General features: G+C 38.8%; 1 protein-coding gene across 4 annotated transcripts in view; it reads left to right on the top strand.

Annotated features, from left to right (window-relative positions):
* POLA1 (DNA polymerase alpha 1, catalytic subunit) overlaps nucleotides 1–25,515 on the top strand; it is a 308,813-nt gene that overhangs the window by 136,759 nt on the left and 146,539 nt on the right. For all 4 annotated transcript variants that reach the window (XM_089904662.1, XM_089904660.1, XM_022560503.3 and 1 more), the window contains exons 31-34: nucleotides 3,042–3,173; nucleotides 7,725–7,899; nucleotides 22,414–22,592; nucleotides 24,422–24,553. In XM_089904662.1, coding sequence (XP_089760788.1) covers nucleotides 3,042–3,173; nucleotides 7,725–7,899; nucleotides 22,414–22,592; nucleotides 24,422–24,553 — 618 coding nt within the window. The remainder of the gene's footprint in view (nucleotides 1–3,041; nucleotides 3,174–7,724; nucleotides 7,900–22,413; nucleotides 22,593–24,421; nucleotides 24,554–25,515) is intronic.

Here is a 25,515-nt window from a genome sequence, read left to right as displayed (position 1 = left end):
GAAAGTATGTCAGATGAAATTCAGAATTTCTTAACATTGCACTGAAGTATAGTCAATTGAAGAAGATAACGGTTTTTTTAAGTAGAGTTATATTGATTAAAATTTCTATGCAGTATTACCCGTCCAAGTCAATCAAGACTTCACATAATGCAGGTTTGAGAAGATTTAAATACTTAGAGAGGCTTCTAGGTACTCTCCTACACTGAGTGTATGATTTAGAAAGTGTATAGAACAGGGGGATGTGCAGCCATGTTTGAGGACCTGCTTTATTCTACTACAGTAGTTCTCAAATTTCCTGATCTCAGGACATTTTCACACTCTTAAAATAGTTGGGGACTGCAAGAGCTTTTGTTTATGTAGCTTATGTTGATATTTACTGTTAGAAATTAAAACTGAGAAGTTTTAAAAGCATTTATTAGTTTATTTAAAAATATCAGTAAACCCATTATATGTTTACAAAAATAAAAATTTTTTTAATTAATTAATTTATTTTTGGCTGTGTTGGGTCTTCGTTGTTGCGCGTGAGCTTCCTCTAGTTGCGGCGAGTGGGGGCTACTCTTCGTTGCGGTGCTTGGGCCTCTCATTGTGGTGGCTTCTCGTTGCAGAGCACGGGCTCTAGGCGCACGGGCTTCAGTAGTTGTGGTTCGTGGGCTCAGTAGTTGTGGCTCGTGGGCTCTAGGTGCACAGGCTTCAGTAGTTGTGGCACGCAGGCTCAGTAGTTGTGGTGCATGGGCTTAGTTGCTCCGCGGCATATGGGATCTTCCCGGACCAGGGCTCAAACCCGTGTCCCCTGCATTGGCAGGCGGATTCTTAACCACTGTGCCGCCAGAGAAGTCCCACAAAAATAAAATTTTTTCATGAAAAATAACTATATTTCAAAACAAAGAAAAATTAGCTAGAGGAATGGTGTTATTTTGCAAATCTTGTTAACGTCTAGTTTAGTAGAAGACATCCGCGTTCTTATATCTGCTTGTGCATCCAATCTGTTGTGATGTGTGGTGTTAGTTGAAGCATAGGAAGAAAGTCAAGTTTCACACAAACATGTAGTTGGAAAAAGAAGTATTTCAGTAATTTTTAAAGATAGTTGTGTGTATTCTTCTTTGATTCTACACCAGTACTCTAGAAGTGGTATTGTCTTCAAGGTTATTTGTATTGTGGAAATAGGAAACCATATCAATGAACTTTTCATATTCTTACATTAAAATCTTTTCATCTGTGCGGTGCTTTGATGGATCTTTTACCCATGTGTGATGTTATGCACTTGTAATTTATTAAATGTTGGTTCCCTGAGTTTTACAGATCTTCCAAAATATTGATACATCTCATTGTATATTAACAAAAACCACATTTTAAAATATTCTTACTCATCAGAAGAGTCTTTAGGTATTGGAAAGCTGTCAAGCTCACCGGAGTGGAAACAGAATTTCCAAAATTCTGATTTGTGCTTGATAGCTTCAATATTATCATAGGCAATATATACTGTCAGGTGTTTTCCTTGAAGTGGCAGGCTCGCTTGGTTCTTTTTGAGTGATTGTCTGCCAGGTACTCAAGTTAGAATAACAGTAGTTGGCCTGCCATTCTTTCAAATAAAAATTGGGTTGAGAAAGGCAGCTAGTTTAGCTTGCAACTCAAATGGTTGCACAAATGCATTTCCTCGAGCATCCTTCGTTCTTGAGTATGCTGTAGATGTGCCTTGGGCATACTTCCCATTTTGTCACACAAAATTTTAGCTTTCTACTCAAGGGTCAAGAACTTTAAAAACCTGTGAGCGTGTCATGGTGACGACTACAATGAGTGTTAGTACAGTTTGGTGCTGCTGCCCAGGCTCATGTTTATAAGGCGTCAGCACCTTTACTGACCTTTGTTTCTATATCACCAGTGCAGATAGTATTATTAGGAAAATAGCTTTGATTTCTCCACCCCCTGAAAGGGTGTCGCTAACCCCCAGGGGTCTGCAGACCACACTTAGGTGATCTAGACATGGAGCACCCTATTCCCTGTCCTTCCTCTTGTCTTTTGAAACCCACCCCTTCCCTTTGTGCATATTAAGTTCCAGTCCAATAGACGTGTTTTTTTTTTTTTCTCACCTCTTGCTTTTAACTTTTGCTTTTTCCCTCTGCTTGAATGTTCTTGCCCCGTCATCTTTTCTTAAAATCTATTTTTTCCTTCATGTGCCAGTTCGCTTTTTTCTTCCGTGATTTCTGCTCTCAGATGGTAGCAATCTTTGCCTCTCTAAACTCTCGGTAACACTTAGTTTACCACTCCCTTCTGGCACATGTAGCTTATTTTAGAGAGTTTTTTTGTGGAATGCGGAATCGTCTGCTAATGGCAGGTGACTTAGGACCAGTGGCTGTCTTATTCATCTTGCAGTACTTTACAGTGCTTGAACTTAGTGAATTATTCCAGAGTGAGCGAAATAATTTCTTCCGCAAACATTTGGTTGCTGCTACACACCAAGAATCGTTCTGAGCCCTCTGAATGCAGCTGTGGGCAAGGCTGACGTGTTCCTGCTCTCGTGGGGCTTACTTTCTGTTAAAAACTCATTCACTCTGCCTTTGGAGAGCTTAAATTGACAGTGTGAGTAAATCCAGTGATTTCTGGTGCCTTAGGGATTTATTTAGGCTCGAGAAGCCTTTGAGAAACAGATCATTAAGTCAGAGTAACCGTTATCCATCCGTCTTAACTAATCAGTTAATTCAGTGAGAGAATTGCAGACATTAAGAGGAACTCTAAGGCTGCATAGAAGACTGAATTCACAGTCTTAATCTTTATATCCAAGTATTCTGTGCCATGGCCCAGAAACTCATATTTCTTTTTTTTCAGGGTTATATCTGGTCATATTAGTTACTAAATGAAGGAGGGAGGAGCCTTGAGGATAGAATGTCTGAAGATCCTGTGGCAGTGTTTTCTACATACAGCTGCTGTCATTTTTATGTTTATGTGGCTGGTGTGATTCTAGCAGAGATATGTTTAGTGTATATCTGTGTGAGAAAGGTTTTATTTTAAAGTTTGGGGCTTTTTGTTCCCTCTTTTTCTCTTAGGCGTTGACAAAGGATCCCCAGGATTATCCTGATAAAAAAAGCCTACCTCATGTACATGTTGCCCTCTGGATAAATTCTCAAGGAGGCAGAAAGGTGAAAGCTGGAGATACTGTGTCGTATGTCATCTGTCAGGTAAAACTGTCATAATAAATAAGACTTACACCAATTCCGAGCCCATAGTAAAATCCATCTCTCCATGGTGTCTTATTTAGTACTCTTCCAAATAATTGATGCTGTAAAGAGAGGGTTTAGTCTTGGTTGGTTTTGCAGCATTTAAAAACATTAGTCAGAGGTATGACATTTTATTAAAATTTTTATAAAACATTTGAGACTAGTGTTTTGGTCGAGTGAAATTACTTTGGTGAGATAGGTATATAACAGTAGCTGCTGTTTCAGTCTGAAATTAACTTGAATGAAAATGTCTACCAGTTTGCTTGTATATCCAGCAGTAGTCCTTTATCATTCCTTTTGCAGCAGTTTGGATTCTGAATATTATTCTACCAAAAGAGAGTAAATGCATTTTTCACTAGCCTGTTCAAATAATTACTTGAAAAAAAATACAAAATGCATGGTTATGGAGAAAGGTGAGATGTCCTAAAAAGATACCTTATGAAGAAAACACAGATTATCTAACCAGGTCCTTTTTTTTTTTTTTTGAGTGGAGGGGGCCTAGAACCCACCTCTTGTCTTCTTCCTGTTCCATGAGACACCTCTCAGGAACCTCTAGGTCTTCTGGAACAGTTTTAAACCGCTGACCAGTTTCTTTTGAGAGTAGCATGCCTCTAACAGTCAGAGATAGGGAGAAAGGGTAGAACAGAAGAGGGTTTTGGTTTTGTGGGGTTTTTTTGTTTTTTTGAAAGCACTTAACTCCAGTCGGAACAAAGGAGGGGTCTCATCCCTTCTCCCTGCTTAAAAAAAAAGTCAGAGTCAAAGCCTCTACCCAAATTCTTTGCAGTTACTATGGTGTGGTGTGTTTACCAAAAGGCATAATTCATCTCAATAAGACTGTTCTTTTTAATTAATTAAATATTGCTTTTTGTTATTACAGTAAAAAAAAATTAGATAAGCCTTAAACTTCAATGTGATTGATCTTTGTCAAAGTACAGTCAATGTGGTTTGCAATCAGAGAGGCTTTTCAAAATGTAGAAGTCGTCTGCTAATATCTGCTTGGTACTGTAGATGATGTACATAACAAATGATTTAAGTACATGGACAGGAATCAGCACTTGACTCTGTCTCCCTCCTAGGGTTACCCTTGATTAAGAACTGTTACAGAAAGCCAATTCCTGCAGGAAAATATTTCCATAAATGTCTGACTCGCTCAAGCCCTTAATGTGCTTTGCATATTGCCTCTGACAAGTCTCATCTCAAAAAAACAATTTTCATATTATGCAAATAAAGATTTGGTAAATAGGCTAGGTTTTTTTTTTTCACTTAGGTATTCACATACATGGAAAAGCTGTTAAGATTATTAATGACAGGAGCAGATGGCAACATACAACTTTGAAAAATTATATAGGTTTTCTGAAATAGCATCTAAAAATGAAATCAAGCCATAATTATGTTTTGGGTAAACCTGGAATGGAGATGTATGGTCCTATGATCAATGTATGTCAAAAGTCAAGCTTATATTCCTTGATGTCTGAATATTGAGGTCTTTTGATTTCTTCTTCTCGGGTCTTACTGATATAAGAAAAGCTCAAAATGCTGATGCTAAATCCAATTTGATGTATTTTCAACCCTTTTCCCATTCGACTGGTGCTGGGTGTTAACTTATTTGCTTGTTGAAAGAACAGTTCATGTTTCTTTTATTGGTTTATTCTTCTCACTGTATCCCAAGAAAAGTTGTAGGACTTTAATTTGCCTTTGTCCCCCAGCAGTGGGACATGCCCACTTTCAGCATGTTTGCTAACCAAAGCTGCCTACTTCTTTTGCTTTTAAGCACTCAGGTTATTCTTCCTCTTTCCTAACACAATTATATTTTTAGAATATGTTTCTCAAAATGTATGATGACACATTTTTAGGAGAACTATTTACTGCTGTAAGCAAAGGTGCCCTTCAAGAATAACCTATCTCCTAAACAGGTTCTTTTTTGTTTAAAATTTACATTTTGAACATAATACTCTACTGATAACTTATTCAGACTATAAATTCAGGTGAATTCAGAGAGTAATGTTTGTGGTATGTAATTTATATTGTAGTTCATAGTCTTATTAAACCATGTGAATTATTTGCTGAGATCTTAAATCAACTTCCACTTGTTGGTTAAGTTTTAAATCTTTAACTATTTAACTTTCATTGGACATAATTTTCATAAGGCATGCCTTTAACATAATTGTTTTAAGGGTGCCACTTGTCATCTGTTAAAACTTTTTTTCCATTGATTTCCTACTAAAGATGACCTCATAGTTTTCAATGAATTGTCTGCATCTGGTTGTCTCTGTAAAGTATGTACTTTGAGAAGTTCACAAATTACTACATGGGCACTTCAAGGAAGACCAACATTGCTTCTCAGTCTATTTTTAAAGGTGTATGGGATGTGTTTTTGCATATACCATGGGTTTGAGAATTAGGTCTTTGAGGGATATATCTTATGTCACAGCCTAAATGTTTGCTAGGTTTGTTTTTCCAACGTAACACAGGAAGACCTGTCATCTTACCAATTGTTTTGAATTTAATCATGTTTGAGCCCAGATGTTTTTTTTGTTTTTTTTGCGGTACGCGGGCCTCTCACTGTTGTGGCCTCTCCCGTTGCGGAGCACAGGCTCCGGACGCGCAGGCTCAGCGGCCATGGCTCACGGGCCCAGCCGCTCCGTGGCATGTGGGATCTTCCCGGACCGGGGCACGAACCCGTGTCCCCTGCATCGGCAGGCGGACTCTCAACCACTGCGCCACCAGGGAGGCCCGAGCTCAGATGCTTTTACATACAATAAGAAATATGTTTGGGAAAAACTTTTTCAACTGAGAATATGCTTAGAACTTGTTCAACTGTTTTTTTACAGACATGCCTGACATGAGAACATCTAATGATATATTGGAAAGTAACTCAAGGGCCATTTTTAAAAAATAATAATTTGCCTCTACAAATTTTGTTTTTATTCTTTATTAAAAAATTTTAAACTCAACATTACTATAATCTTAAGGACAGACCAGTTTTAAAAAGAAACTACAATTCTATAAATCAGTCAGATTTCATGTGTTTGTTAAAAGGCAGTCTGAATATAGTTGTGGTGCATAAAGACACTGCCCAAGGATTTTTCACACTTTTTGTCATTGGCTGTCACCTTACTCTCATCTAACAAATCAAACTTCTAAAAAGGCAACAATTAAAGTTGATTAATTCTGCCTAATTTCTTTTACTGTATTGTGAACTCCTGAAAAATAATTATAAGCAAGTCTTTTAATCTGAGGTTTGCTTCCTTTCTAGTTATTTCATTATATCTTAGCATAAGTAGAACCTAGTTGATAAACATCCCAGTTTGTTTCCATCAGGAGCCTAGCCAGAGAAAGAGGCCAGTGCTTCCAATTTGTGGTAAGACAACGGTATGAAAGGCTGCTTCTGCTTTGGGCTGGGCACTGAGCTGAGAAGGGACTGATTGTAGCAGGATTGAAAGAATAGGATTCACATTATAATCAGTTTTGCAGAGCAGCTGAGCACTGTGAATAGTTAAAATTTACGAATCTGAAAAATTCTGTTGTTGCAGACAAGAGGAAGAGTGGAGCGAGTTGTTGGATGTTGGTCCAGTAGAGTGATGATGGCTTTTTGATTCACAGATGATGATGACATCACCCACAGGACTGTATATGGGCCAATTATATAGAGTTTCACAACTTTTATTTTTAGACAGTAAAGAGAAGAGGAAGGCCTTGAAAAGAGGCTCTCTGGCCCTTCTTCCTTTCCTTGAGGAAGAGCCGCGTAAACAGCGCAAAATGGCATGCCCTTCGTTCCAGTGGCCAGATATTGTGCTCCTAGAGCACTCTACTCCACCAAGGCGACTTTCTTAATTTTACTCTTACCTATTATATCTTGTACATAAGTTAGTGCTCTTGGGTTTTGTGTACTGCTCTATTCCCCTTGCTCATTTGCTTCTCAGAGATACATATAGCTCTCATTGAGAGATATTGCGCGCGCACACACACACACACACACACACACACACACACACACACACACACACACACACACACACACACACACACACCCCTGTCTTTAAGATGATACTAGGACTAGAATTCTTGCAAGGAGGGATTGAGTTAACATAATAAAAGGGTCACACATTTTTTTGTCATGACTCCTAAAAGGCCTTTGTTAGCAAGTCTTCCTGGTGTGTGTTTCTGTGATATGGCAGGTGGAATTGTTTAATCTAGTCATGCCATCTTGTTGGTTTCGAGTTTCAACAAAAAATAGAACACAACACATGCTGGATTTACATTCCTGGACAGTGGGTGAGTTGTTCTCCTTCATCTTCCTCCTGTTAGTTGCATATGAAATGTTCACCAATAGGTCAGAAGGGCTTCTTGGTGTTTGGAATTGAATACATAAAATTTGAACTGTTATCCAGAAGGATTTCGTGGTGTTTGGAATTGAATATATAAAATTTGAATTGTTGTCCCTCTCTTTGTCCAAGCAAGTACTTGTGATTGAATTTCTCACAACTTTACCTGTACCATGTCCTCTTGTAGGATGGGTCAAACCTCACTGGGAGTCAGAGGGCCTATGCACCCGAGCAGCTGCAGAAGCAGGACAATTTAAGCATTGACACCCAGTACTACCTGGCCCAGCAGATCCACCCAGTTGTGGCTCGAATCTGTGAGCCAATAGATGGAATTGATGCTGTCCTCATTGCAACGTGGTTAGGTAAGTGTCCCGAACTCACGTAGCCCCTTGCCTGGCAACAGCAGCCCGTGCGGTCATCCCTTACCCATCAGGAGCCCTGTTTAGAGTCACGGTACTGTGTCAAGCACTTCTTTGTCTGTAGTTGAGCATTTATTTTTGTGGTGGTTTGGTTAATGTCTATCTCCCCTCCTGTATGAACCCCACAGGCTTGCTACCTCTGTTAAGCACATGCCTGCTCCAGGGTAGGCACTCCGTCAACAGATGATGAGTGGGGAGAGAGAGGCGGCAAAAGAAAGGATAAGAGAAGCTTTTCGGCGCCCTCCTAGTCTCTGAGCATACATTGTTGTTGCTTTTTTTTTTAATTTTTTTTTTGGCTGCGTTGGGTCTTCATTGCTGTGCGCAAAGTTGCGGCGAGTCGGGGCTACTCTTCGTTGCGGTGGTGTCTCTTGTGGAGCACGAGCTCTAGGTGCATGGGCTTTAGTAGTTGCAGCACGTGGGCTCAGTAGTTGTGGCTTGTGGGCTGTAGAGGGCAGGCTCAGTAGTTGTGGCACACAGGCTTAGTTGCTCCGTGGCATGTGGGATCTTCCTGGAGCAGGTCTCGAACCCGTGTCCCCTGCATTGGCAGGTGGATTCTTAACCACTGCGCTACCAGGGAAGTCCCTACATCGTTGGCACTTTAATCAGTGAACTTCACTTAATAAGAAGATTCATTGTATCTTGATTATTGTTTCCTCTTGTCTCAGTCTCTAAATGTGTTTTTGTATGGAGTGAGAATACACAGCTTTTTTAACATTAAAACGTTTAACTTGTATTCGATTCCTTTTGAGTATCCTGCTCTTGCTTTTAAAAATTCTTCTAAAACTAGACTCATTATCTTCTAGGAATTAGTTGATTCCTAATTTCTCATCCTTCTGGAGGTGCCAGCCAACCCTGAAGCCTCATTGTTTCTCAGACTTTTTGCCAGGTCACCAGATTGTCATCTCTTGCTTAGAAATGTATTTCATAACCAGCCCTGATTTCCTTTCTAGATGACCAGCATGTTGAGAGTTACATTGCTTTAAGTTCTCTGCTCTCTATCCCATTGTACACAAAGATGAATATTCTTAGAATAAGTGCCTAATAAAGTCCTTGGCTGGCTCCTCACTATAAATCCTGTTGCCACTGACATCTTACAGTCTCTGACTTCGGCAGTTATAGACTAACTTTTTAGCTCCAACCTGTATTTCTAGCCTGACTTCTTACTTAGTGTACTCAGGGTCCCCTAAATATGGCACTGTTTAATCTGTCCATGCTTCATGGAAAATTCTCCTCCTCTTCTCTTTGAATAAGTCTGGCTTAAGACACGGGCTTTGGCATCATAGGGATCTGGGTTCAAACACTGGTTCTGTCGCTCATGTGCTCTGTGGCTTTGGGAAGCCTCTGAAGCTTGGTCTCAGCCTTGGTTTCTAGAGTTGCTCTGAGGGAGCGATTAGTGATACATGTGAGATGCTCTGCACAGGCCTGGGTGGGGGAGTGTGCAGTGAACGCCTGTTATGGCCACGCCCCAGCCCCCTGCCAGGCCTCTGCAGAAATATGTTCAAACTCCTCTAGTCCCTGGGATTTGCACGCAGTTAGCTCTCTGTGCGTTTGTGGACTGAGACTGGACAGATGAATCATCAAGTCACATACTTTCCACACTGCCCCTGTTGAATATGTTTCTGAGCTCCTTCCCGCCAGCGGGTCCCGCCGCCCCCCCACCCCCACCCCCGCACCATCAGTGTCTGCTCTGGAAGTGGAAACTCATTTTTGACATTTGCCTAAGCAAAACATAATTAGGAAGATAAAATTCTGCTACCCAGATCATCATATAATGTATTCTCAAAGTTGAGTTGTATTTGATGATGTTTATAAATCCTCAGCTGGGAGGAGGGAGTGTAAGTGCACAATATTTTTTAGCTTCCTTCTTTTTTCTCTCCTTTGCCTCGAGTGCTTACTCTATTGGAAACTGTAATAAGTACTTTGCATATGTTATCTCATTTAATCCTTTCAGTAACCCCATGAGGCTGTGTTGTTTCCTTCATTTTACAGAGAAGAAAGCTGAGGCTTAGAGAGGTAACTAACTTGGTCTTGTCACATAGCTAGTGAGTGGCCGACCGTGGTTGGTCTGGGACCCAGCTCTGCATGACTGCAAAGCTTGTGCTTGTAGCCACCACCTCTTCTTAGCTGTGGGAGGCTGTGACACATGCCCTCAGCCAGGAGCGTGGTGGCGTGGGTGTGAAGGCCCGGGAACTTCATCTTTGTGCTTCCTCCTCGCCCCACTGCAAACCCCCAGTGCCGCTGACAGCCCCTCAGCAGAAGCATTTGTTTTTTAGAGTAGATCTTCCAGGTTTTCCATTTGGATCATCAACAGCCTGCTTCATAGGCTCACCGTTGTCCTTTCCTTCTTTGGTTCTGAATTTTCCAGTGGCCCAGAGCCGAGGAGAGGTAGCTGGAACAAGCCTCATCTTGTGAGTGACGTTTAATAGATAAGGGTGGAGCCTTGTATTTTCGGCAGAAGAGCTGTAGAGTAGAAGGCGGTGGAGCCTGGCTGGTAAACAGCCTGATGCCTGCTCAGATGTCTCAAGACTGGCCATACCTGGAGGAGGCCAGACTGATTTCGTTGGTTGCAGGGTCATATTTAAGATCATTTTCATATCAGTTAAACCGCAGGCAGATTGTGGCTGCTTAAAGACGAAACTTTCTCATCATTGTGACTGTCTTATGAATCCAGTTTTCACAAATCATTTTCCAAGCCAGTAGCCTAGTGGGCCCCATCTTCAGAGTGTTCTTGCTATTACTGACCAGGCTCAGCCTACAGAGGGGACCCGTCATGCTTGTGCGTGGTCTCAACACATCCCCATCTCTCCTACCCCATCACCTGAAAGCTCTCGGTGCCAGGTAGCCGCTTGGAGCTGCTGAGGGGCCTGTGTTTCTAGCTCTGAAGGAGCTGCTGCCACTCCCCTTTGTACCTTCTTTTTCTCGTTTTTGTCTTCTGCTGTTTGGCAGCAGTTTTCATGCTGAAGACATGTGAAGCTGTCATCATTGCGCAGTGTGCCTCCTCCCACCGCAGCCCCGGCCGTCACCAACGGTATCCACATACCTATCTACATTCGTAGTAAATCTCCTAGTCCTTTATCTCTCCCTCTTTCCTCGTAGGAGCGTCCACAGTAATGAAGGGCAGAACAGCAAGTGCCAGTCACCGTGAAGATCTGTAGAAAACATTGAAGCTTGCTGGGCAGATCTTTGAAGGCGTTTGCCCCCTGCCCTATTTGGGAGCTGCATTTTGATCTGTGTTCTTTATTCCTCTACCCCAAGTGGAAATTAGGGTGGCTGTTCTTCACTGGGGGATTTGAGGCCCCTGTTATCAGTTCTCACTTAGCCTGTGGTTTTAGAGGAGAAGGGAGGAGATAGGGAAGTGGTGGGGAAGTAAGGGGAGGAGTGTTAGGGGTGCATGGTTTCTAAGAGGTGCAAGCTATAGGCATACAATTACTGTAATTTGTTTTTAAAGTTCTAAATCTGTTTTTCTTTATATTAAATAAAACTGCCGTTAGTGAACTGACACCGTTAAATAAGTTGAAGTCTGCAGATATATACATAAAATACAAGCCCTGCAACTGCTTAATCACAGACATAAAATAATTCTCTTGCCTTTAATGTAGTTTTTGTCTTTGGTTAATCAAATGTATGACAGTGTAGAAACTTCAGTGAAGTTCGCTACTTTGTCCTTTTAGCTAGTATAAAGAAATCAGGAATAATGGCATAATTTCATTTAGGAAAATTATTAAGTTCATGATTTTTTATTTTTCAGACTCTTTTGTGGAGAGCAACTATATTTTTCAACTACTTCTTTTTCTATTGCTTTTATACTGCTTTCCTTGAAATGAAAGGCAAGCATCAAGTGTTGGTTTTATCCTGTGGCTTCACTTTGGAAATTCTCTATTTCTCCCCATCAGGATACCTCCTGAAGTCTGTCTGGTGGCATGTTGCATGGCCAGGTGTTCTGTATGGGAAGGTTGTTTCAGTGAAAAGGAGAGAGGACAGTCTATTAAATGAGTGAATGAATAAGTCTGTTGTATTGAAAGAGAATAATTTGTTCTCCCTAATAACTAATGGTCCTCATTATCCCACAGTAAAATGTGTATCATTTTTCTGAAACCCATGCAAGATTATTGCTGTTGAGCTTAAATAAAGCTAAATTTTACTCTTTTCCATCTGTGAATAGAAAAAAATGTAGTATTACTCTTCTTATACAATAGCTCTATGGGAAACATGGCCACTAAAACTTGGAACTCTCAGCTTTTGTTCTCCAGACTATAGGGTTCTTTTTTCTCTCTTGTTCTAATGAAAGCTCTCTATATTCTGTGGGTGAAATATTCACAGTATGCTCCAACATCCAAATAGTCTTCTGTACCTAGCAAAACAGGCTGGGGATTAGAATATTCTAAAGTTCATTCCTGAATTTCATCTTTTAATAAATTTATATTTTATGCATAACAGTACTTAAAATTATATAATATCTTTCCTCCGATGAGGAATGATTTGTACAATAACTGTCAAATACCTTTCTTCATGGTCAGTGATAAAATTTCAGGCATTTGCCTATCAGGGCAGTTTTTTCATTCGTCCTGAGAAATTATTGATGTTTGAAGAACATGAGAATTTAACATTTAATCTGTGAAAGTAGTGCTTAGAACAAGACAGCACACTTAACCCGGTGTGTTCCTGAGTTAGATTGGGAAGTAATAATCCCCCCTTTTAAAAAATGGCCCATACCACCCAACTTACAGAAGGTACTTTTTGTCAGTAGACAGGGTACCGTGATATCTTCTAAGAAAATAAGTGCAGCAGCGGACCATGCCATGTTTGGGGGTGCCTTTGGTAGACCCGAGGAGATATACCTACAAAAGGTGGTGGGGTGGCGGTGGGGGAAAAGCACAGGTGGTTGGGAGTGGAATGATGCCACCAGCAAGTGCCTCAGGCATTACTTTGTTGATCAAGACTTTGCTCTTTTCATGATGAAGCTCTCAGAAGAATGTACGTACATGACCAGCATTTCCAAACCTTAACTATTTTCTGTGACATAATTCATAGTAAAATTTCAGAAGTAAGATCACACCAAATGCAGTGTAGGATAGTAAGTCTTCTCAGTGGGTAAGAACCGCCCCTTCCAGGCTGGAGCGCCATTCCAAGCACGTTATCAAATGGCTCATGGTCCCAGCCTCCTTAGTCCCGACCTACTTATGCATCCATGGAACAGAGGAATGTTGATGACCTGCCGTGCTCAGCAGTGTAATGGGTGCTGTGAGGGATACGAAGTTGAGTCAGCCGTGGCTCCTTTACTCACATCACAGCCCGGCCTGTTGAGTCGATTTCCCTGTTGTGGGGAAGTCTAGTGGACAGCACAAGTACATGTCCCCAAAGAGGTAGAATAAAGGAGTTTCAGTGTTTGGGGGAAGCAGACCACTTCTAGCTGGGGCCACCTGGGAAGAGTTTATAAAAATGGAGGCGTTTGAGGCATTGTGGGCATGTGCCTTGCAGAGGCCAATGTGGAGTCGGGAGTGGCTGCCTGTCCCCACCTCCCACTTGTCCTTCCAGCCCAGTGATAAGCAGGGCTTTGACTTCCAGGGGTAGCCCAGGCCATCCCAGCTGCGCTTCAGGACACGCAAGGGAATTCACGGAGAGCCTCATGAAGGGCATCCATTACACTGCCTTGCACCACAGTCCCTATAAGGCGAGCACACGGTGCTTGTTTCTATGTCACTGGCTCCCTGTGCTGAGGGCCCGAGGTAGTGCTGCTCATTTGACTCAGGCACACCTCTAAGAACTTGGAGCCACACCAGAGCATGTTTAGAATAATTGCTTTGTGTAGTGATTTCGAACTCTGACTTTGTAAAGCTTGGAGTTTCCAAAGGAAAATGGGGATTTCTCAAATTATTTAAGTTAGATCAATTTTTTTTTAATTTAACGAGGAATAATTAGCAAATATAATTCTATGTACGTATGTATGTATGTATGTACGCACGCATGCATGCCACGCTGTGCGGCTTTTGGGATCTTAGTTCCCCGACCAGGGATGGAACCCGGGGCCCCAGCAGTGGAAGTGCTGAGTCCTAACCACTGGACCACCAGGGAATTCCCTAATTGTATGCTTTTAAAGTGTACAACGTGGTGATTTGATGCACGTTTATATTGTAGAATGATTACCAAGATCGAGATAATTAACACATCCATCACCTCACGTAGTTAACTCTTTTGGGGCAGGGGAAGCGTGGTAAGAATGTTTAAGATCTACTCGCAGGAACTTTCAAGTATACAATATTGTATTATTAAGTATAGATCAAAATTTTTAAGATCATCATATTAAGCATACTAAAATGACGTCAAGATTGTGTAGCCTATAGAAGAATGGCTAAGACGTAACAAATGAAAAGCTGAATACAGCATTGTGCACAAATACTTAAACTATGTTAAATGTATACATATGAATAAGACAGAAACGAGTAAAGGTGGTGAATATTAGGTTCCTCCTCGGTGAAAAAATATAAATACTCTTAATCCTAAAAATAAGACAGTTTTTACAAAATCAGAAGGGAAAAAAACGTTTTTTTCTTTTTTAATCTACCAACATAGCTGGAGAGGAGAGGCCTTTGTGTAAGAGAAGCAGTCTTGGTCTGTTTTATTTGTGTTATTTTATTTTCCAAGTATTTTTTCAGCATAAAGTTACTGTGTTTTCTCAGGTCTAAAAATAAGGTTTTTTTCCTGTTCAGAGGTACAGGTTTCATTAAGTTAAAATTCACGTTCAGGGCTGTCATCAAGGGCATTACAAATAATCACATGCGGTTATGAGAGTGCTGTCCAAAAAAAAAAGAAAAGAATTTTTTCTTTTCATCAAGATTTTGGGAGTTATCTTTTGCAGGACAATAAGACTCTTGAGAGTTTATTTAACCCAAAGGTTTGGATATTACTTCTTTTAAAATACTCAGAAAATTTCCATTTATCTTATGGAGAGGTTTGTTGGTGGTGGAAGGCAACTTCAGTTGTTTGCCACTTGTATAGTCAGTTGTTTATCATTAAATTAGATCCTGCAGTATTTTAAACTTTTTTGTTATGGAAAATTCCAAACATGTACAGTAGTAGAGAAAACTGTGTAAGAAACCCCTAGATGCTCATCACCCAGCTTCAGCCATCTGCAACTGTGGCCAATGTTACTCCTCTTCTTCTCCTCCTCTGATGATTTTGAAGTGAATTCGAGACAACATATCATTTTATCTTTAAATATTTCATTTTGCATTTCTAAAAGACAAGGTTTCCCCCTTTTCAGCATAACTACGATATTATCACTAGGAAAAAATCTCCACAATTCCTTCACTTCATCACATAACCAGTAAACGTATTTCCCCAATCGTACTGTGAATGCATTTTTCTTTTAAAAAGAAGCGCCTCCTTTGAATTGGAATCCAGTCAGAGTCCATATGATAGTTAATCTTCTCTATTTTTTCTTTTTTTTTTTGATCCTTCCAATTTATTTAAGGAAACTGGTGATTTTTGTCATGCGGAATGTCCCTTATTCTGGAGTTTGCCAGTTGCATCCTACTGGTGGTATCCTTTAACACATCCCTCTGTCCCATCTATTTCCTGTAAAATGGTAGTTAGATCTAAAGAGCTGCCCATATTTCAGTCCAGTTTATTTTAGTTTTTGCTAATCCGACTTCCTAGGTAATGGTGTGTACATCTGTGAGGAGGTACATAATGTCTGGTTGCAATCTAACACATTTTGAAACAAACTCAGAGATAATATCATGAGAGATACTTACTACTTACTTTTCCTACCTTCTTCAGTGTGAATTTTCTTTTTCTTTAAATGAAATATAGTTGATGTACAATATTATGTTAGTTCTAGGTGTACTGTGTAGTGATTTGACATTTGCAAACATTATGAGATGATCACCACAGTAAGTCTAATAACCCTCTGTCCCCATACAAAGTTATTACAATATTATTGACCATATTCGTTATGCTGTATATTACATCCCCATGATTTATTTATTATATAACTGGAGCTTTCTACCTCTTAATCCCCTTTGCCTATCCCCTCCCACCTGACTCCCTCTCCCTTTTGGCAGTCGCCCATTTGCTCTCTGTATCTGTGACTCTGTTTTCCTTTTGTTTTGGCTTTTAGATTCCACATATAGTGAGATCATGTGGTATTCTTCTTTCTCTGACTTATTTCACTTGGCATAATACACTCTAGATCCATCCATGTCGAAAATGGCAAGCTTTCAATTTTTTATGGCTAAGTAATATTCGTGTGTGTGTGTGTGTGTGTGTGTGTACACCACATCATCTTTATCCATTCATCTATTGATGGGCCCTTAGGTCGCTTCTATATCTTGGCTATTGGAAATAATGCTGCAGTGAACATTGCAGTACATGAATCTTTTTGAGTTAGTGTTTTGTTTTTCTCCTGGTAAACACCCAGAAGCGAAACTGTATGGATTGTATGGCAGTTCTATTTTTAATTTTTTGAGGAACCTCAATACTGTTTTCTATAGTGGTTGTAAAAACGTAGAATCCCACCAACAGTGCACAGGGGTTCCCTTTACTCTACATCCTTGATAACACTTGTTACTTGTTGTCTTCTTGATGATAGCCATTCTGACAGGTGTGAGGCAATAGCTCACTGTGGTTTTGATTTGCATTTCCCTGATGATTAGTGAAGTTGAGCATCTTTTCATGTGCCTGTTGGCCATCTGTTGGTCTTCTTTGGAGAAATGTCTATTCACGTTCTCTGCCAATTTTTCTAATCAGGTTGTTTGTTTTTTTGGTATTGAGTTGTATGAGTTCTTTGTATATTTTGGATATTAACTCCTTGTCGGATATGTTATTTGCAGATATCTTCTCCCATTTAAGTGGGCTGCCTTTTCATTTTGTTGATAGTTTCTTTCCCTGTGCAAATGCTTTTTAGTTTGATGTGGTCCTGTTTGTTTATTTTTGCTTTTGTTTCCCTTGCCTGAGAAGACGTATCCAGAAAAATATTGCTAAGACCAATGTCAAAGAATGTACTTATGTTTTTTCCGGGAGTTCTATGGTTTCAGGTCTTATTACATTTAAGTCTTTCATCCATTTTGAATTTATTTTTGTATGTGGTATGAGAAATCAGTGTGAATTTCTTGTATAACATACATACAGAAAAGTATGCAAAAGCCTAACTGAACAGCTTGAGGAATTTTGCTAAAGTAAACACATACCAGTGTAGTCAGTCCTGAGCTCAAGAAACAATATATTACTACATTCTCAGAAGCTCCCTCGTATTTCCTTCTAGAAATTACCCTCCATGCCCCACCAGAAAATTACTATCATGACTTCTTACATCATAGATGAAGTGTTCTTATATTTCGATGCTGTGTAAATTATGTCTTTACTCTTTATGTCTGGCTACTTTCGTTCAATATGTTTGTGAGATGGGTCCATGTGGTCGTACTTCATTTCTGTCTAGTATGAATATACTACACGGTGTGACTTACCTACTTATGGGTTCTTTCCACTCCGGGTGGTTATGAATAGTGCTGCTTTGGGCATTCTTGCACGTCTTTTGTTGAACAATTGTATATATTTCTGTTGGGTATATACTTAGAGGGAGAACTGCTAGGTCATAGGGAACATGTATGTTCAGCTTTAGTAGATATTACCAACTTTCCAAAGTGGTCCTACTAATTTAGACCCGCTACTAGCAGTGTCTGAGTGCTCGACATTCTTACCAATACTTGGTGTTTCCTCTCTCCTCCATTTTATGTGATGGCATAATGTTGTGGTTTTAATTTGTGTTTCTTTGTTGACTAATAAAGTTGAGCACCTGTTCTTATGCTTATTGGCCATTTGAATATCTTCTTTTGTGAGCTGTCCAAGTCTTTTTCTGCTTTCCTGTTGTCTTTTTCTTATTGATTTGCAGGCATTTTATATTCTGAATGAGTTCTTTGGAAATATATATCACAAACATCTTCTATTTGGAATGTTTTTAGTATATATCACAAACATCTTCTATTTGGAATGTTTTTGTTTTCAAGTATAATTTATGTACCATGAAACATACAGCGTTAAGAGTATTATGCAAACAGTTTATCAAAACAATATTTCCATTGCCTAGAGAGTTCCATTGCACTCTCCCCAGTCCATACCCTCCCCCTCACAAAAGCAGCCACTCATCTGATTTCTAGAACCATAGTTTAGTTTTGCCTATGCTAGAATTTTATATAAATAATCTCCTCTGTTATATACTTTTTGTGTTCAGCTTCTTTCACTTAGCGTATTTTTGAGATTCATCCATCTTGTTGCGTGTCAGTATTCTGTCTTTTTCATTGCAGAGTAGTATTCCATGGTAGATTATACCAGTTTGTTTATTCATCCTCCTGTTGATGGACATCAGATTGTTTCCAATTTATGGTTATTATGAATAAAGCTGCTATGAACTTTCGTATATGAGGCTTTTTATGGATGTAGCAGTCACCTTTTAAAAATTCATTAAATATCTTTTCTTTAATCCTACCAAGTTTTCAGTTTGTATATTGTTCTCTAAGAAGTCCAGCTATATGAAAGCTTGGATTCGTGGAAAGGATTCATTTGCTAGAAGAAATTTTTAGAAAAAAATATTCACAGTAAGACTTCATTAATTAGCTTCCCTTGTAGTTTGAGTGATTCATATTACAGACAACTGCTTGGGAATACCAGTTACTCTACTCATTTGGAGTTTCATTCATATGGATTTTTCCCTCTTCCCCAGTTGTATGAACACATGTAATTGACTTTACTGTAGTTATTTGCAGTTGCACTAATAGAGACCTTGTGTTTTGGAGGAAGAAGATTATTTAGTCAGACGCATCAGCCTTAGTCTAAACCTAATGCTTTGAGTTTGGAGTATTTTAAATACTCCCTGGAAATGGAGGCAAGTGAACATTCTAAAAACAGATAGTTTACAATTGTTAGAAAATTGTAAAAAAAATAATTCTGTGCTAAATGTGTGGTAAGAATGTGGCGATCTTAAGTATAACACGGCACTGCTGAACTCATCCCCTCCAGTGCCTGTGCTGTTACTTTCTATAAATACTTCTTGAAACATGAGAGCTTTGATCCTGTCGCCAAAATAATGTGAGATCCTGTAAGTTTTCTAATTATAAATGACAGTATTTTAATTTTGTTCCGCTGCCCCTCTGTCCCGTCTCGTCGTTGTTGCCCTCCCCCACTCCCCCACTGCAGCCCAAGCAAAACGGTGCGGCTGGGTCACGACAAGCCACAGGGTTGAATTAAAGCACACATCATTTCCACTCCTGCTCTTCCCCCACGTAACTGGTGCCAAGACCAAGGAGGCTGCTCCTCCTTTTACTCTGTGCTGGACCAAATGATTGAAGTCATCTGTCAAAAGCTAGTCCAGTAGAAGTGGAAGATCTCTTTTCAGCTGGGGCATAAAGTTTGTTTCTTTAAGCCAGTTGTTCAGAGAAAGCTCTCATTAGAAGAGATGAGGAACTTGGAATTCAGTTTTGTATCTCTTGCTCACTCAAAGACTACTGTGATTACTTACTGTATGGTGTGCAGTTTAATATTGATTATGCCCTGTATATGCATGTATGGAAACTGTGATTATGAAGATTTTGCTTTAATGTCACTTCTGACAAGAGTGCTTCATTTTGGAGGGACAGTAACTACGAATGGAGTTCTGTGTAGCAGCTGTTTTGTACATTTTAAAATTCAGAATCTACCTCTAGGTGGCAGCACCAGATACTTTTTCCCTGTTGTTTCGCTCCAGCCTTAACGAGTTATGGTTTAAGCAGTAAAACTTTTTTAAGTTTCCTGAAACTTCAAAATAAGCTGCTTATCGCCAATTTTGTGCGGATTTGGAAAAATTAATTTATATGTTGAATAAGTTTGCGGTTTAAGCATGGATTTTGACCTTAAAAAAGGATTCCAGCAGCAATGATCCATACTTTTTACATGACTAATTATATGTTTTCTTAAAAAGATTTAACTTAGCCCTCCGTGATTTTTCTGTTGAACTTATAATTGTCCTTCCAAGGAAATCACTTTTTTGTGATATTTTTGTATCCAAGTAACTTCTTGTACAAGGATCGTTATATACCTAATATTTTAGGGTAATTACACCGTCTTCTCCCTTTATATTTAAAAAATTTACCACTGACTTATGGCCAAGAGTGCTGAGGTGAAGTCCCTTCTCTTGAAAGAAAATCAGCTTGCGAATAAATCTGAAGTAATTAGGTAGGCCATTTGTTTTCGTTGCTGCCGTGGGCAGATAAGGATTGTGGAAATGGACATTTAAAGTAGGCATTTCATAAGGCCTGGTAATTTTTCATAACTCTTGGTCACTTGCTGGGCTTTTCTCCGTAAGCAGCAAGGCAGCCCATGTCCAGTTGTGTGCTCAGCAGGCAGGCCTCCCCAAGCCTCAGGTGCGCTCAGTGGGCATGGCTGGTGGGGAGGCCTAGAAAGAGATTTCATCGCTTCCTTGTTAGAGCCCAGCCAGTTTTGTCTATGTGCAAAGCCAGCTTTGTTTTGTTCCTTGATATTTAGGTTGTGAAAGAAGCTTGTCTTTCAGAAAACACTTATTATTTTTCTGTTTCCTTACTTTTTGAGTAGTATTGGCCTGGGAAATTGATGAATAATTATACCGTCAGAGAAAAGGTGGAGCTACTTTCTCATAATCGTGAATAAAGCAAGACATTATGTGAATACAGTTGGATTCACAGCTAGTGGTTCAGGAATTTGCAGCAGTTGCCCTTCACTACAGAGAAGAAATGGCACCATTCACAGGCGTGGGCATGGTCTCTCTTACTCCTCTGCCCCTCCTTGTCTTTAAATGAGAGGGTGTATGTTCCCCCACACTTCACTAACTTGCTGTTGCTCTTAAGCTATAGGTAACTTGTAAAATAAAAATGTATAGTGAGTCTTGGGGCCAAGTGACCTATGTTACAGTAACCAAGAACAGTTTTTCAATTTGTTTTGAATGTGTAGTCTTTGTTTTTATTATACACTATCATGTTGGGAAATACTCACTTTGATTAATTACTACAAAGAGCAGCTATTAACTTGCTGTGCAACACGAACGTGAGTTTCATATATTTTTCCAGATTTGTAATTTTGAATGAATATTAAATGGTGGATTAAATGATGTTTATTTTTTCATTCACGTGGCATTTATTGGGTGCTTACCAGTGATAGGCACCACTGAAAATGATTTGTCCCTAACATCCGATTTAAACTCCAGAAGTGCATGGTGGTGGTAGTAGCTCCATCTTGCAGGTGAGAAAACCAAGACTTAAAGTCTCAGTCTTTTCATTCTTTGTTCAGCACCTTCCCACTGTGTCAGTCAGCCCTAAGTCTTTTATAATTAAAGAGATGTCATTTGACAATTGACCAGATGGGATTTAGGATCTTGTCACTGAGTTCTGAATACATCTGTTAGATTATCTAACTATGCAAGCTGTTGATAGAGTTACAGTAATTTTTAGATGTTTTTGGTATTTGAACTTTTTTGCTCAGTGACTGTTTTTATTACTTATTTACCTTTATACTAAAACAAATGATAGCTTTCTTTAGATTACTCAGAAGCCTAGAATTCTTTGGGATTGCTAAGGAATGCTTTCAAGAAAATGTTATAAGATACAGTGTGGAATATCTTTAAGTGTAAATCCAAATAGTACATTTTGACATATGTGCTTTGGTCAAAGGCAAGTTAAATTGGTTGGCCTTATAATCGTTTCTTTTCTCAAATAGTTCGGGGAAACAAGATAGTGTAAACTATGCATCGATTGATTTCTTGTGTTGTTTTGATTGAAATATAGAAGGTATATTTGGCTTCAGTACTGTCGGGGACATTTTGGCCTATAGAGTTTGTAGATTCATTGTTTTTGCACATATTTTAAATTTCTGAATTCAGAACACCAAAAAAAAAAATGTTGAGTTTTGACTCAGATGCTGCTACTGAATTTTAACCACTGAATTAGATTGCAACCTACATGCTGTTAACTACTGAGCCAAGATGGAATCGACCACTGCATTGAAATCAGGGTTAGCAGTGGTGTCTGCGCTTGAAGGAGTTGTAATAGCAGTGAACTTGTTTTCCATAATGGGATTTTTATTCTCTATTTTCAGTTTTAATGGTGATACTTTGATTTTAGGAGATTTTAACAGTGCACATTTTTTTGAGATTTTCATTGTAACTTTAAGAAAATAGTAAAACCATCCTATAGCAGTAGTTGCTTCCAAACGCAAATGTCCAGTGGAATGTCTCTGCATTGTTTCGGTGCAGTTTACTTGTTTTGTTTATAATCTCCTTAAAAAAGGAAGTCATTTGTCTTGGTGATATGAGCCTCTATCTTGAGTTCAAATGGTTGTGTAGTATGTGCATGAATTTGAAATAATTCTTTTCTGATTTCTCTTCTTTGGAGTATTTTTGGAGAAGGGAATTTAAATAATTGTACCTTTCTGAATTTATTTTTTCTTTAACATTAATAGGACTTGACGCCACCCAATTTAGAGTTCATCATTATCACAAAGATGAAGAGAATGATGCTCTCCTTGGTGGCCCAGCACAGCTCACGGATGAAGAGAAATACAGGGACTGTGAAAGGTTCAAATGTCCATGCCCTATATGTGGAACTGAGAATATTTATGATAGCGTCTTCGATGGTTCGGTTAGTTGCTTTTGTTTCTCTTGTTTGTTTGTTTTGTGAGTGAACTAGTATAAAGTCCATTTTCTCTCTACTATGTATATAAAAAGGAAAAAGAAAACACAGGTTTTTATGTGTTTAAAGAATTTTAGCATCATATGAATTCTGCCTTCACAGCTTACTTATTTCTGCTTGAAACCTCTTAATAGAGTATGCTTGAGTATTGTTTTTGGTTTCCTAGAATGCTTGGCCTTGGTTTTTTAAATGGAATCTCTTAAAAGCTCTGAATTATCTTAAAGCATTTTTATTGTAATTCCTTAATTAGCAACCTGTATTTCTCCACTCCCAGCCCAATTTATTAAGGCTTAGAGCAATATTTTCCTTTATCTTAAATCAAGTTAATGGGGAACTAAGTGTTTTTGGAAAGTTTTTGTTTATCTTTACACATCCCACTTGCCTCCTTTTTGACAAAGGTACTGTGATTATCTTTGCTGTCTTTGCATATCAGGCATTAAAAAAGTCACAGGGAGACATTTCTCTAAAGAAGTACTGCCAAAAAATGTATCATTGACCTTGGATCAGAACTTGAAACTTAGCCAATCTACTTGATTCCACTGCAGTGTTATACATGTACTAGCCATTGGCAAATGAGTAGGCAGCAGAACCACGTAAAACCTTGAAACTGAAAGAAAATACGTCCTTTATCTAAATTAAAAGTAATTATTTTAAGTTAATTTGGACAAACAGCAGATGTTTTGCATTTTTTTGAATCAAAACAAAGCAGTCTTTGGAAGCAAGTGCAAGGAAGAGGCAGACACAGATCAGCAATACTTGCTAAATCCTTGAGTTTTGCTTCATTACAGCTGTAAATAAGATAGTTAATTGCATGGAGGCTTGACGACTTGCAGATGGGCTAACTGTGGAAGAGCCCGATGTCAAGCTCTAAAATCTCTTCCACCTGGAATTGCTTCGTGTGGCGGGGTAGGGTTATGTACCAGATTGGAGCAGGAAACCAAGATGTTTAAGTATCAAGAAGGAAAACAAATGCTCCAGAAACCCCAACAGTTTCCCTGAATATTACATTTGCTTTGTCTTTGTTTAAAACAAAACAAAACGTTTTCTCCAACTACTAATAGTTCATTTTTTCAAATTTTTACTCCTCCTCTCTCCCCTCTCCCAAATACATTTCATTTGTTGGGGGGCAGTGGTTACAGAAATTTTAGATTTGCTAAGCTAACAATAAGTGATCACTTTGTGGTGCAACGCTTAAGTTTTAGGCTTTATTCTTAAAATTAAGTTGGCGATATATATGGAGCAAACTGTTGTCATTAACGCTCTTGCTTTGCCTTGGAATGAATTAAGTGCAAATTTAAATTCTTGATCAGTATCTCTAGGAAGGATGTTTATTTCCAATAATGCGACTTCACTGGTATTTTCAGAGGGGAAACTATTTTATCCGTAGTCTGTCGTGTATTGAATGTAAAAAAAGTAATTTCAAGGTTTTCCCTTGGGCTTTGTACTCCATTATGATGGTGGCAAGAGTAGAAGGTATGTGGTAACTGAGGGGATCTTTGGGAGGAAAGTGGTTGAGAAAATAAGGTTAAAAACTTACCAATAAGACGCAAGAGGGAGGAGATATGGGGATATATGTATATGTACAGCTGATTCACTTTGTTATACAGCAGAAACTAACACACCATTGTAAAGCAATTATACTCCAATAAAGATGTTAAAAAAAAAAGCTTACCAATAAAATGAATTTAAAATATTGTACACCAGGACAGCATGTAAGTTTTTAAGCACAAGAAACCTTTTATAACCTTTTGTGTACTTGTCTGTCTTGACTTCTGTAGGGAACCGATATGGAGCCCAGCTTGTATCGTTGCAGTAACATCGATTGTAAGGCTTCGCCTCTGACCTTTATGGTACAGCTGAGCAACAAATTGATCATGGACATTAGACGATGCATTAAAAAATACTACGAAGTAAGTATCCGTGATGAGTGTCTTACATATGCAACTTACTAAGGTTTGGTACTTGTTTTAAAATAAAATGATACGGTTTTTGTATGAAACTAAAATTTTGAAAAGACGGAGGAAAATGATTTGATTTTTCTGTTGGGCATTTCATCTCATTAATGAGCAGTATTTTTAGTAATGAAGTTTTTGCTTTTAAGGAAAAATGAGAATATAATCAGGAAGTATTGTAGTTTATTGCTGCCTAAATAAAATGAAGTTAAATGGTCACTCAGATTTTCGATCAGAGGAGGAAAAATCAATATTACCTATCTTTGGCAACTAGAGCCGTAAACTCATGTGTGGTGATTTTATTTCTGTTTTACTTTTTTAAAACTTTTTATTTTATATTGGAGTATAGTTGATTAACAATGTTGTGATAGTTTCAGGGGTACAGCAAAGTGATTCAGTTATACATATATCTATTCTTTTTCAGATTTTTTTCCCATTTAGGTTGTTACATAATTGAGCAGGGTACCCTGTGCTATACAGTAGGTCCTTATTGTTTATCCATTTTAAATACAGCAGTGCGTACATGTCAATCCCAAACTCCCTAACTGTCCCTTCCCACGTGGTGATTTTAATAAACTGCCAACTAGCTAACACTTTGTGTTTATGTGGTCATCTAAACCATTTCATAGCTTAGTTTTCCAAAGAAATCAGAATAAACAGCTTTTAAATTTCAGTGCTTTTGTCTGGCATTTTAAAGAAGAATGTCTAATTTTTATAAATATATAGGAAAAGTTCCAGAACAGTGAGTGAGCTGTCTGCATTAGAAAGAAGGCTCCTTTCAAAGTATTTGTTTTGGTTTTTAACACATTTCATATGAATTAGTTTTCTTCTCTTCAAAAGTTAAAATTAAAAGAAAAAAACACCACATTTCCCACTTGATTTTTCTTAGTGTTTCATTATGTCATTTGTCATCTAAACAA

Source organism: Delphinapterus leucas, chromosome X (genome assembly GCF_059928025.1).
Source record: "Delphinapterus leucas isolate spDelLeu-1000000601 "Yukka" chromosome X, BTC_Dleu_Yukka2, whole genome shotgun sequence".
NCBI classification, from domain to species: Eukaryota; Metazoa; Chordata; class Mammalia; order Artiodactyla; family Monodontidae; genus Delphinapterus; species Delphinapterus leucas.
Note: the sequence above shows the minus strand (reverse complement) of the source record. Positions and strands in the feature narration are given on the sequence as shown.